The 13,862-nt window shown below is 36.7% G+C and overlaps 1 protein-coding gene across 4 annotated transcripts in view; it reads left to right on the top strand.

Annotated features, from left to right (window-relative positions):
* MICU1 (mitochondrial calcium uptake 1) overlaps positions 1-13,862 on the top strand; it is a 223,646-nt gene that overhangs the window by 191,414 nt on the left and 18,370 nt on the right. For all 4 annotated transcript variants that reach the window (XM_006077074.4, XM_006077073.4, XM_006077072.4 and 1 more), the window contains one exon: positions 4,406-4,514. In XM_006077074.4, coding sequence (XP_006077136.4) covers positions 4,406-4,514 — 109 coding nt within the window. The remainder of the gene's footprint in view (positions 1-4,405; positions 4,515-13,862) is intronic.

Below are 13,862 nucleotides of genomic sequence, written 5' to 3'. Positions count from 1 at the left end.
TCCCCTACCCTGTGGAAATCCATATGTAAAATTTAAAAAGGAGAAAAGCTTTAGCATGTCTTTTTTTAAATTTACCATTAAAAATAAAGAACAAAATTTACCATTTTAACCATTTTTAAATGGTTTAATAGTACTAAATACATTCATACTGCTGTGCAACCAGAACCATCATTCATCTCCAGAACTTTTTCATCTTCCCAAACTGAAACTCCATACCATTAAACAATAATTCCTCATTATCCCCCTCCCCATTCCTGGAAACCACCATTCTATGTCCTGTCTCTAGTAATTTAACTACTCTAGGTAATTCATATAAGTGGAATCATACAGTATTTGTCCTTTGTATTTTTTGTAATTTGTATTATTTCCCTTGACATAGTGTGTTCAGAGTTGTCCTTGTAGCATGTATCAGAACTTCTTTCCTTTTAAAGGCTGAATACTCTTCCATTAATGTCTTTTGATGGAAAGAGAAGATGGTATTAGTGTATCCATTCATAAGCAGATGATATAAAACCTGTGCTTCTGATCCAGTGGAATTCTCCTCATATTATGCTATAGCCTAGTGCTTACATTAGTTAGCATATTGTAGCCTTTTTACAAGGAATGAACTCTGGGTGCTCTAAGTCAAGACCATGAGAATGACTTCAAGTTGAGAGGAAATTATTTAATATAGGCCTTCCAGTTCACCACCAAAGTTATAGAACTTGGTACATACTAAGTGCTCCGTAAATGTTTGAATGAATTTTTAAATATAGATGGACCACTGTTCATAATTTCCAAAAACTAGAAATAGCCCAAATAGAATAGTCACACAGTGGAATAGTTACAGCAATAAAAGTGAATGAACTACAGACATACACTAAAGCATTAAAAAACATTAAAGACAGAAGCCGGAGACTTCCCTGGCAGTCCATTGCTTTCCTCCATGCTTCTAGTGCAGGGGATGCGGGTTCAATCCCTGCTCAGGGAACTAGGATCCTACATGCCATGTGGTGTGGCCAAATATATATGTGTGTGTATATATATATATATATATTTTTTTTTTTTTTTAAACAGAAACCATATAAAATAGAATACATACTGCATGGTTCCATTTATAAAATTCAAAAGTAGATATACTTAAACTCCTTAAACATATGTTAAAGGATGCATAAATAGATAGAAAAGCTGTTTTTTATGAAAGGCAAGGAAATGAATCTCCTAAAATTCAGAATGGTTTTTATCACGGAGAAGAGGCTCATGACTGTAAAGGGCCATTGTTGGGGAGGGGAGGGAGGCTCCTGGGATGCTGACAGTAATCTGCTTCTTGACCTGAATTGAATTTTTATGGGTGTAAAACTTCATTTTACAGAATTTGCTCATTTGTACATTTATGTTTTACATACCTTTCTATTTGATCCTCATATTCCACAATTTTAAAATATTTAAAATCTGTGATTCTAAGGGGAAAAGCCAAGGGAATATATCTTGCAAAGATGGGCACAATAAAGGACAGAAACGGTATGGACCTAACAGAAGCTAAAGATATTAAGAAGAGATGGCAAGAATACACAGAAGAACTATACAAAAAAGATCTTCATGACCCAGATAACCATGATGGTGTGATCACTCACATAGAATCAGACATCCTGGAGTGCAAAGTCAAGTGGGCCTTAGAAGCATCACTATGAACAAAGTTAGTGGAGGTGATGGAATCCCAGCTAAGCTATTTCGTATCCTAAAAGATGATGCTTTAAAGTGCTGCACTCAGCATGCCAGCAAATTTGGAAAACTCAGCAGTGGGCACAGGACTGGAAAAGGTCAGTTTTCATTCCAATCCCAAAGAAAGGCAGTGCCAAAGAATGTTCAAACTACTGCACAATTACACTCATCTCACAAGCTAGCAAAATAATGCTCAAAATTCTCCATGCTAGGCTTCAACAATATATGAACCAAGAACTTAAGATGTTCAAGCTGGTTTTAGAAAAGGCAGAGGAACCAGAGATCAAATTGCCAACATTTATTGGATCATAGAAAAAGCAAGAGAGTTCCAGAAAAACATTTACTTCTGCTTCATTGACTACATTGACTACACTGAAGCCTTTGACTGAGTGGATCACAACAAACTGGAAAATTCTTAAAAAAAAAAAAAGAAAGAAATACCAGACCACCTTACCTGCCTCCTGAGAAATCTGTATGCAGGTCAAGAAGCAACAGTTAGAACCAGACATGGAACAATGGACTCGTTCCATATTGGGAAAGGAGTACATCAAAGCTGTATATTGTCACCTTGTGGCATCATGCAAAATGCCAGGCTGGATGAAGCACAAACTGGAATCAAGATTGCCAGCAGAAATATCAATAACCTCAGGTATGCAGATGACACCACTCTAATGGCAGAAAGGGAAAAGGAACTAAAGAGCCTCTTGATGAAAGTGAAGAGAGTGAAAAAACTGGCTTAAAACTTAGCATTCAAAAAACTAAGATCGTGGCATCTGGCCCCATCACTTCATGACAAATAGATGAGGAAGCAATGGAAACAGTGAGACTTTATTTTCTTGGGCCCCAAAAGAGGTGACTGCAGCCATAAAATAAAAGACTTGCTCCTTGGAAGAAAAGCTATGATCTAGACAGCAGAGATATTACTTTGCCAACAAACGTCCGTCTAGTCAAAGCTGTGGTTTTTCTAGTAGTCATGTATGGATGTGAGAGTTGGACCATAAAAGAAAGCTGAGTGCCAAAGAATTGATGCTTTTGAACTGTGGTGTTGGAGAAGACTCTTGAAAGTCTCTTGGACTGCAAGGAGATCCAACCAGTCGATCCTAAAGGAAACCAGTCCTGAATATTCATTGGAGTGACTGATGCTGAAGCTGAAGCTCAAATACTTTGGGCACCTGATGTGAAAAACTGACTTCTTAGAAAAGACCCTGATGCTGGGAAATATTGAAGGCAGGAGGAGAAGGGGATGACAGATGATGAGATGGTTGGATGGCATCACCAGCTCGTTGGACTCGAGTTTGAGCAAGCTCTGGGAGTTGGTGATGGACAGGAAAGCCTGGCGTGCTGTTGTCCATGTTGTCACAAGGAGTTGGACATGACTGAGCAACTGAACTGAACTGAACTGAGGGGGAAAAACTAAGATTATATGACATAATCATACAGTATTTTAGCTCTTAGTTAGATTGATAAAGATATCATTGGCCAGTTTCCTGGTCCTACAGTACCAGGAAAGTACTGTAGTCTATATTGTTTTCCTTTTTACTGAGTTACAGATATAAATTCCTAGGCTCTGTAGTTTGCATGCATGCTTAGTCATGTCCAACTCTGTGCAACTCCATGGACTGTACCCCACCTGGCTCCTCTGCCCAAGGTATTTTCCAGGCAAGAATACTAGGGCGGGTTGCCTTTTCCTACTCCAGGAGATCTTCCCAACCCAGGGATAGAACCCATGTCGCCTACGTCTTCTGACAAGTGGATTCTTTACCATTGTGCCACCTGGAAAGCCCAGGCTCTATAGTTTGGGGAAATGGAAATCGGAAGAGGAGCAGTACTGGGTAGAAGCCTGTCAACATGTGCAGTCCATTAAGGACCTTATGCTTCATTAAAATGCATTAACCTCAGTGTCTTCCCAGTGTTACTTCTTTGAAATTGTATTCATTTCCGTCCCAGCATGATGTGTGAGAAATGGGAAGCAGGCAAATAGGACAGATCTTCCTCCCTCTAATCTCTCTTTATCCAACTACTCTCTTGAGCCATCATAAAAGGTAGAATTAAAGATCAGCAAATCTTTGACTAGCTTTTGAAAAGAATTTCCTCATTCACAGAAATTTCATCAAATAAAATTTACATGGCCAATTGCTTCGTTGCTTCGTTAGTAGCTTTTAAATTGGTATAATGAACAACTTTCCCAGTTGCTTGGGTTCTGCTAAATTCTGAAACTATTCCCATGTATATCACTTACTTTGGTGATTCTTTAATTATCTTAAGCCTCAAAAAAGCTTGACTGGCCTATTGAGTAGGTTATTAAAATGAAAGTGCTAATGGGTCTTACTCGTTAAGATGTATAACAAACCAAGTGGCTACAGCTCATTTAGGGAGTGTCACAACAGATACTGTGGCTAATTGGAGGATATAGTTAGAAATATTTTGATTAAAGATATCCAGCCATCACTGTAAACAGCTTCATGTCACATTTTACATGTAAGGGGAAAGCAATTAGCTAGCATGCCTTTCTTAGAGTAAAATTCCAAAGTTTTGTTCCCCTGTTGTTTGTAAATTTGACATTCCTTGAGTAATTTGTTGAGTCTCTGCTCCAGACATAGCATAAATTTCTGATTTATAGGCATGAGTAACTGCCTAGTCTTCTGCATTTTATGCTGCTTTTTGCACAGGCTTTTGCCTTACCTTATTGTTTTTCTTCTTTCAGGGGCTGACATTTCAGGAAGTGGAGAACTTCTTTACCTTCCTAAAGAATATTAATGATGTAGACACTGCATTGAGCTTTTACCATATGGCTGGGGCGTCTCTTGATAAAGGTAATGAAACCCAAAAGTGTTTTTCTGAAGCTATAAACAGTGAATCTGTAATCCATTAGGTGACTGCTGCTGCTAAGGCGCTTCAGTTGTGTCCGACTCTGTGCGACCCCATAGACGGCATAGACCCCATAGACGAAAAAGAAACCAAACTACTCCTTCCCAATAAAGAATGAATTAAAATGAACAGCAACTTTAGCTTCACATTATATATGTCATGACTCTGGCTCTGATAAGAGAACTTCCAAATTCCATGCATTGGTCCTCAGCTTAGATGTGTTTCTAAGACTAATCATTTAAAGATGGGCATCTGCCTTGACTATAACCCTTCCTTAACAGAAATGTGTGAATTTTTCTTGACATTGTTTTGATTTGCTTTGTTTTGGTGGCATTGCATGGGCCTCGCATTTCACCCTGAGAGGCCAAGTTCAGCAAATACATTTTCTTGAGCTAAACACTATAGTCAAGGCAGATGCCCATCTTTAAATGATTAGTCTTAGAAACACATCTAAGCTGAGGACCAATGCATGGAATTTGGAAGTTCTCTTACCAGAGCCAGAGTCATGACATATATAATGTGAAGCTAAAGTTGCTGTTCATTTTAATTCATTCTTTGTTGGGAAGGAATAGTTTGGTTTCTTTTTCGTGTTAGTTTTTGTGTTTTTCTTTAAAGATAAAATCATGAGTCTGAGAATGGCACCTCCACTTGCTTACTTCATACAAATTCAGTTCCAGTTTGTACAGGCAATGGGAGAGAGCCGAGCAATTGCAAGCAGTTTTTCCCAATATATGAAAAACTTCAAACATACACAACAGTTTAATTATTGAGAGAACATCCATATGTCCAGCTCAATTACCATTTTTCTATATTTCTCTGATAACTGTGCATATATTCATGCTTCTGTTTATCAGTCCCTCATTTTTTTTTGATGCAGAGTATATTAGAGACATAAGTGTACGTCACTCCTAAGTACTTCAGCATGAATGTTAACTGAAGTTCAATAGTTGTTTACAGTTCCCTTGTGCCCTTTTGCAGTTAATTTCTGCCCCTAGTTATCAAGAGGCAACCTTAATTCTGCATATTTTTCCACCGTAGATTAATTTTGTTTGTTCTAGAACTTCATACAAATGGAATTATACCATGAACACTCAGTTTCCCTCAGCCTGTTTTTGAGATCCACCCATGTGGTTGCGCACACAGTAGTTTGTTTTGTTCCTTTTTTATGAATAGTAATCTATTGTATGACTATTCCAAAATTTGTTTATCCTTTCTTCTGTTGGGCACCTTAGCTGTTACCAGTTATTGGCTATCTTGAATTAAGCCACTATGAACATTCTTGTATTAATCTTTCTGAGGATACATATTTTCATTTTTCTTGGATAAATACCTAGGAGTATATTGCTGAGTTCAGAGAATGGTGAGTATTTCTTTTATTAAAAAAAAAAAAAAAACCTTTCAGACACTTTTTCACAATGTATCTTTTATTTTTGTGATTCTGGAATGTGCATTAAAGTGTCTCATTGTATTTTTAATTTGTACTTCCCTGATGACTTCTGCTATTGAGCAGCTTTTTGTGTTCTCATCATTCAGATACCTTCTTTGGTGAAGTGTCTGTTCAGATCTTTTGCCCATTTTTATAAGTTGCTTGTCTTATTGAATTGGGGAAGTCCTTATTATGTTCTACTACAAATCCTATATCAGATATATATATTTTGTGAATAGTTTCCTAGTCTTGGCTTGCCTGTTCACTTTTCCATGAGGTCTTCTGAGTAGTGGAAATTCTTCTTTTTAATAAAGTTTAATTTATCAAATTTTTTGGTTATTACTTTCTCATCCTAATAAACCTTTGTGCTCGATTGTTCATTTGTGTCCAACTCTTTGCGGCCCCATAGCCCTCCAGACTCCTCTGCCCATGAAATTTTCCAGGCAAGAATGCTGGAGTAGGGTGCCATTTCCTAGTCCAGGGGATCTTCCCAACCCAGGGATCAGACCTGTGTCCCTGATGTCTCCTGCATAGGCAGGCATTCTTTACCACTAGCGCCACCTGGGAAGTCCACCAAACTGATAAGATATTCTCCTATATTTAATTTCTAAATATGGTGTGAAATAAAAGTCAGGATTTCTTTTTTCCACATGGATATTCAGTTGTACCAGCACTATTTGTTGTAAAAACCCTCCATTAGTTTGTTTTGGCACCTTTATCAAAAATCAGATGACCTTTTAAGTAGAGATCTATACATCTATATACCAATGGACTTCCCTGATAACTCAGTTGGTAAAGAATCCGCCTGCAATGCAGAAGACCCTGGTTCGATTCCTGGGTTGGGAAGATCTGCTGGAACAGGGATAGGCTACCCACTCCAGTATTCTTGAACTTCCCTTGTGGCTTAGCTGCTAAAGAATCCACCTGCAATGCAAGAGACCTGGGTTTGATCCCTGGGTTGGGAAGATACCCTGGAGAAGGGAAAGGCTATTCACTGCAGTATTCTGGCCTGGAGAATTCCATGGGCTGTGTAGAGCATGGGGTCGCAAAGAGTTGGACACAAGTAAGCAACTTTCACTTTCACTTTATACCCATATTCACTGTCTTGGTTACCTTATAGCAGCCTTATAGAAATTCTTGAAGTGTCATGTATTATAAATTCTTCCAACTGGATTCTTCTTTTTCAAAATTCCTTTAGCTGTTTTAGGTCCTTTTTTTCCATATAAGTTTTAACATCAGTTTGTCGCTTTCTCCATAAAAAAGAGGTAGGACTGTGATTAAAATAACATCGAATATATACATTAATTTGGGGCGAATTGACATCCTAGTGAAATATGAGTCTTCTAGTTCCTGAGCATGTTATAACTCTCCATCTTTATAGGTCTTATTTTATTTCTGTCATCAGTGGTTTGTGGTTTTAAATATACAGGTCTTACACATAATTTTTAAAAATTTATGCATATTTTATTGTCTTAATGCTATTAAAATTGAATTTTTATTTCATTTCCAGTTATTTGCTATTATAAAATATAATTGATTTTTGTTTATTAATATTATATTCTGTAGTCTTGCTAAATTTGCTCATTCTTCTAGGTAATCTGTGAATTCCTTAGGTTTTTCTGTGTAAGTAGTAATGTCATCTGCAAACAGAGATAGTTTCACTTCTTTTTTATATTTATTCCTTTATTTTCCTTGCCTTACTGCACTTGCTTTAACCACCAGCACAGCGTTGAATGCAGGTGATGAGTGTGGGTATTGTCGACTTCTTCCTAATTTTAGAGGGGAAAAATTCAATATTTTACAATTAAGATGGATATTAGATTAGACTGTTAATAGGTGCCCATTACCAGATTAAGGAAATTCATTTTTCTTCCTAATTTAAAAAAAAGATTTTGTCATCAGTGACTGTTGAATTTTGTCAAAAACTTTCTGTATATAGAGAGAGGAATGATTATATGGCTTCTCTCCTTTATTTTCTTAATATGGTAGTTACATTGATTATCCCTTATTGTCCTGAGATAAACCCAACTTGATGATTATGTATTAGACTTTTTATATATTCCTAAGTTTATTTCTAACATTTTGTTAAATATTGAGGAATGTTGATCTGCAATTTTCTTTTTTGTAGTATCTTTTCAGATTTTGTAATAGACTAAACTGTCCTCATAAAATAAGTCGGGGAGTTTTTTCTTCTTTATTTTCAGTAAGAATTTGTAAAGATATACACACACACACACACACACACATACACACATATATATACTGTTCTTTCATTTTGAATTTTTTAATAAGATTCACCAACGAAACTATCTGGGCCTGCAGTTTTCTTTGTGAGGAAGTTTTGCTAATTTTTTAAATAAATACATAGGCATGCAGAGTTTGTTTTATCTTGTGTGATAAAAAAGTTGTCTTTTTTTTAGAAATTTGCCCATTTTGTATGTTATTTATTTACCTAAAGCTGTTCATAATATTTTATCATTATCCTTTTGATATCTATAAAATCTGTAAAATCTGAAATTTAGCCTTTATTCCTAACATTGGTGAATTATATCTTCTCTTTCTCCTTTTTGTTTTTTTATTTAATCTACCTAGAGGGTTAGCAATTTTAATTTTTTCAAAGGATCAATTTTGTTTTTTCTTTTGCATTATTTCTTCTCATATCTTTATTATTTCCTTCCTTCTATTTATTTTTCAGTATGCATCCTCTGCTTTTCTTTTTTTAGTTTCTTAGCATGGAACTTTACCTATCTTTTCTAAGATAATCTTTGGAGGCTATAAATTTCAGTCTAAACATTGCTTTATATCCTATAAATTTTGATATGTTGTATTTTCATCATCATTCTGTTTGAAATATTTTATGATTTTCTGCATGATTTCTGTGGTGGATTACATATTATTTAAAGATAGGTTGTTTTTCATTTCCAAATATTTTATTTTTCTAGATATACTCTTGTTTTTTATTTCTAATTTAATTCTTTTGTGGTCAGAATACACACTGTATAAAATTTCAGTTCATTAAAATGGACTGAGAATTTGTTTTATGACCCAGAATTTGGTCAGGTTTTTTTTGATGAATGTTTCATATACATTGGGAAAATGTGCATTCTTTTGAATGTAATGTTACAAAAATGTCAGGTCAAAGTGGGTTGATAGTGTTCAGATCTTATATGTCCTAACTGATTTTTTTGTCTAGTTGCTTTTAGTGAGACTGAAATGTTAAAATCTCCAAATATGACATGTGAATTTTTCTGTTTTTCCCTTTAAATGGTGTCAGTCTTTACTTCATGAATTTTGAGCTCTGGTATTAAGTACGTAAATATTTAATGATTACGATTATTGTGTTTTCCTGATGAATTAGCCATTTTATAATTATGAAATATTCCCCCTTTATGTTTAGTAATATACCTTTTCTTGAAGTCTGTTTTGTCTGGTATTAATTTAATTACTCTAGCTCTTTGGGTGGGCTTCCCTGGTAGCTCAGCTGGTAAAGAATCTGCCTGCAATGCTGGCAGATTCAATTTCTGGGACCCCAGTTCAATTTCTGGGTCGGGAAGATCCCCTGGAGAAGGGGTAGGCTACCCACTGCAGTATTCTTGGGCTTCCCTGGTAGCTCAGATGATAAAGAATCTGCCTGCAGTGCAGGAGACCTGGGTTTGATCCCTGGGTTGAGAAAATTTCCTGGAGGAGGGCATGGCAACCCTCTCTAGTATTCTTGCCTGGAGAATCCCCATGGACAGAGGAGCCTGGTAGGCTCCAGTCCATGGGGTCGCAAAGAGTCGGACACGACTGAGGGACTAAGCACAGCACAGCACAGCACAGATCTTTGGGTAGTTATTCTTTGCATGGTTTGTCCTCCTCTATTCTTTTTGTGTTAAACCTGTCTATGTATTTAAGGTTCATCTCTTCTAGACATAGAGTTGGGTCTAGTGGCCTTTTCAGTTCAGTTCAGTTCAGTTGTTCAGTCGTGTCCGACTCTTTGCGACCCCATGAATCGCAGCACGCCAGGCCTCCCTCTCCATCACCAACTCCCGGAGTTCACTCAGACTCACGTCCATCGAGTCAGTGATGCCATCCAGCCATCTCATCCTCTGTCGTCCCCTTCTCCTCCTGCCCCCAATCCCTCCCAGCATCAGAGTCCTTTCCAATGAGTCAACTCTTCTCATGAAGTGGCCAAAGTACTGGAGTTTCAGCTTCAGCATCATTCCCTCCAAAGAAATCCCAGGGCTGATCTCCTTCAGAATGGACTGGTTAGATCTCCTTGCAGGCCAAGGGACTCTCAAGAGTCTTCTCCAACACCACAGTTCAAAAGCATCAATTCTTCGGTGCTCAGCTTCCTTCACAGTCCAGCTCTCACATCCATACATGACCACTGGAAAAACTATAGCCCTGACTAGACGGACCTTTGTTGGCAAAGTAATGTCTCTGCTTTTCAATATGCTATCTAGGTTGGTCATAACTTTTCTTCCAAGGAGTAACGTCTTTTAATTTCATGGCTGCAGTCACCATCTGCAGTGATTTTGGAGCCCAAAAAAATAAAGTCTGACACTGTTTCCACTGTTTCCCCATCTATTTCCCATGAAGTGATGGGACCGGATGCCATGATCTTCGTTTTCTGAATGTTGAGCTTTAAGCCAACTTTTTCACTCTCCACTTTGACTTTCATCAAGAGGCTTTTTAGTTCCTCTTCACTTTCTGCCATAAGGGTGGTGTCATCTGCATATCTGAGGTGATTGATATTTCTCCCGGAAATCTTGATTTCAGCTTATGCTTCTTTCAGCCCAGCGTTTCTCGCTCTACCTTTTTGCAGTTTATATTTTAGTGATTTCTCTAGAAATTGTAATTTTTCATGGTTTACTTAAAGTTAATATTGAACCACTTCAAGTTAATTGTAAGGACCTTGCTTTCATACAGTTCCATTTACTGTCACCCCATCTTTTATGCTATTGTTTCCATATTATATTTCCTCCATATATGTTATAATCACTGTCATATAATGTTAGGATTTTTGTTTTCAACAATTATACTTTTAGTAAATTAACAAAAATTTTTTTGTACTTAGCCACATTTACTCATGCTTACCAATTTGAGTGTTTTTCATTTGTTCCTGAATATCTAACTAAATATTTATCTGTTATCACTATCAGTTTGAAAAACTTCCTTTATCATTCTTTATGGAACATATCTGCTGGCAGTGATTCTCTTAGTTTTTGGTTTATCGGACAATGTTTTTATTCCACCATTGAGTACTGCAATTTGTGATTTTTAAATTTCTCCAAAGCATTGACTCAGGTTTTAATAACACAGTATTGCTTATTCAACACTTTTTGGTGGGTTTCTTAAGATTTTCTAATATAAGATCATGCAACCTGCAAATAGAAATCATTTTACTTCTTCCTTTCCAACAGGGATGCCTTTTATTTCATTTTCTTGATCCACATAACTTTTTAAGAGAACACTCGTCTCCTTGCTTGTTTACTTATATAATTGTATTTGTTTAAAATAATCCCTCTTCTGACCTTTGTGAAAACCTTTGGAAAAAATTAATGAAATCATGGAGGTTATGCATGTATTTGTATAATACCACGGGGTCATTTCTATAGAAGAGCTTTGGTTATATTGCTTTGTTTCACAGAACAGATCTGACAGCATCTATAAGTCCAACATAAAAGATTTGAAGTCATCACTTATTATTAAATAAAATAAATAAGCTCATCTTTATATTTGCATACCTTTTTTTGAAAAGTCTAACTAAAGATCATAGATTTGCTCTCAGGAACAATTATATAGGATGAATCACTATCTGTGTTAAAATTATAGGATGCACAAAATAGAATGATTCAGGATAATGATAGCAAACAAAAGTGTAACCTAGTGGTTAAAAAAAAAAGGATAGTATTTCTTTCAAATAACTGCAAACCATTTCCTGAAATGTTTAGTCTCTCCGTAGAGTTCACGCCTCATTATCCTTGCTAATAGAGGCAGCAGTACAAATTATATAGTCATATCTGATATCCAAAAATATGTTTGGCTTTGAGATAGATGATGTTTGGCATTTATTTTGACTTCTTAGTTTGTTTCATCTGTATAACTTTGGATTCCCTGAGTGTAAAAGATAGATATTTAGGGGAAACTGGCCTAGATTCATGCTAAGTAAGAGGGAGAAGCCAAGTATATTCATTTCCTAGGGCTGCCATAACAGATTACCACACACACAGTGATCTGAAACAACAGAAATCTATTTCACAGCTCTGAAGGCCATAAATTTGAAATTAAGGTGTTGACAGGGCCATAGTCCCTCTGAAGGCTCTAGGGAATAGCCCTCCCTTGCCTCTTCCAGCCTCTGGTGGCTTAGTCACACCTTGGCTTGTGGCTCCATAACTCCAGTCATGCTTCTCTCTTCACATGGCCTCCCTGTCCCCTTCTCCCTGTGTGTCTGTCTTCTATTTATCTCTTCTAAGAACACTTGTCATTGGACTTAGGACCCACCTGGATCATCTCAGGATGCTTAATTACATCTGCAAAGACCCTTCTTCCAAATAGTCACATTCATAAGTTCCAGGGCATAAGATGTAGACATATCTCTTGGGCCAACATTCAACTCACTATAGCAACCAAGAACTAAATATCACTCATATGTAGTCCACAAAGTAAAGCAAAACTAGAAACAAAAAATGAATTTAATTTACTATGAGAATATTTGTATCATCTATTTAAAACTGAATTTTTTAAAATTTATTTGGCTGTGCAGGGTCTTAGTTGTGGCATGTAGAATCTAGTTCCCCAACCAGGGATCAAACCCAGGGTCTCAGCATTGAGAGCTCAGTGTCTTAGCATTGAGAGCTCAGTGTCTTAGCCACTGGACCACCAGGCGAGTCCCTAAAACTGAACTTTTTAAAGAAACCTAATTATGGTCTTTCTTTCCCTGGCTAACTTCTGTTTCTTCCAAGAGCCCTTCCCTGACTACTCAGTATAAATTATATAAAACTAACTACATTATCTATAGCTTTTGTAATTTTTAACCTAGAATCTTCTGACTTCACTCTTGTCATCAATTCCTGTCCATAAATTATAGACACGGGCTTGAATTTTCACAAATACAGGTGATCAGTAGAGTAGAGATTACTATCTGTGATGTTTTGTACATCGATAGTAGGCTTTCAATAAACACTTAACTGAAGTAAACAAACAAAAGTAAGCATTATCCTTGATTCCATACTCATTCATCTGCATATTTATTTTTTCAATGAATCTATATCTCTACTTCCAGAAATCCCAAATCTGACTTTGTTTCTCCATCTAGCCCACTCTACTTCTGGTCTCTCTACCTGGGCTTACAGGGCTCCATGTGGCATGGCTCTTGTATACTCTTTGAGTATAACAAATATCACTTTCTAACCAGTTCACTCCACTCTGCATGCTGTTCTTTTATTTTCTAGATATATGAAGTTCATTCCACCTGAAACCCCTTGTTCTGGCTGTTCCTTCACCTCAAGTGCTCTTTCCCGGGACCTCAGTGTGTTGGGCTCCTTGTAACTAAGGTGTCATAAATCACTTCCTAGGTAGCTCCATCAGCCTGTATCATAGCATTTATCACTACCTGGTATTTTCTTGTTTATTTATGTGTGTGTTTATTATCTGTCCCTATTTACTAGAATGCTTATCTGTCTTGTTCCTGGATATATTTCCTGTGCCTAAGACAATAGCTAAGATACAGTAGACATTCTGTAAATAGTTGATCAATTAATAGGTGAATGAGTGAATATCTTGATAGATGTGAACAAGACATAGGATCTCAAGCCAGTAACCCCTCACCTTTGACAGTAGACCCAGAGAACAAACTCATGTCATGAATTCACTGTCTTCTGTA

Source organism: Bubalus bubalis, chromosome 4 (genome assembly GCF_019923935.1).
Source record: "Bubalus bubalis isolate 160015118507 breed Murrah chromosome 4, NDDB_SH_1, whole genome shotgun sequence".
Classification (NCBI taxonomy): domain Eukaryota; kingdom Metazoa; phylum Chordata; class Mammalia; order Artiodactyla; family Bovidae; genus Bubalus; species Bubalus bubalis.
The sequence above is the reverse complement of the archived record's forward strand: the minus strand, read 5'-3'. Positions and strand labels throughout refer to the sequence as shown.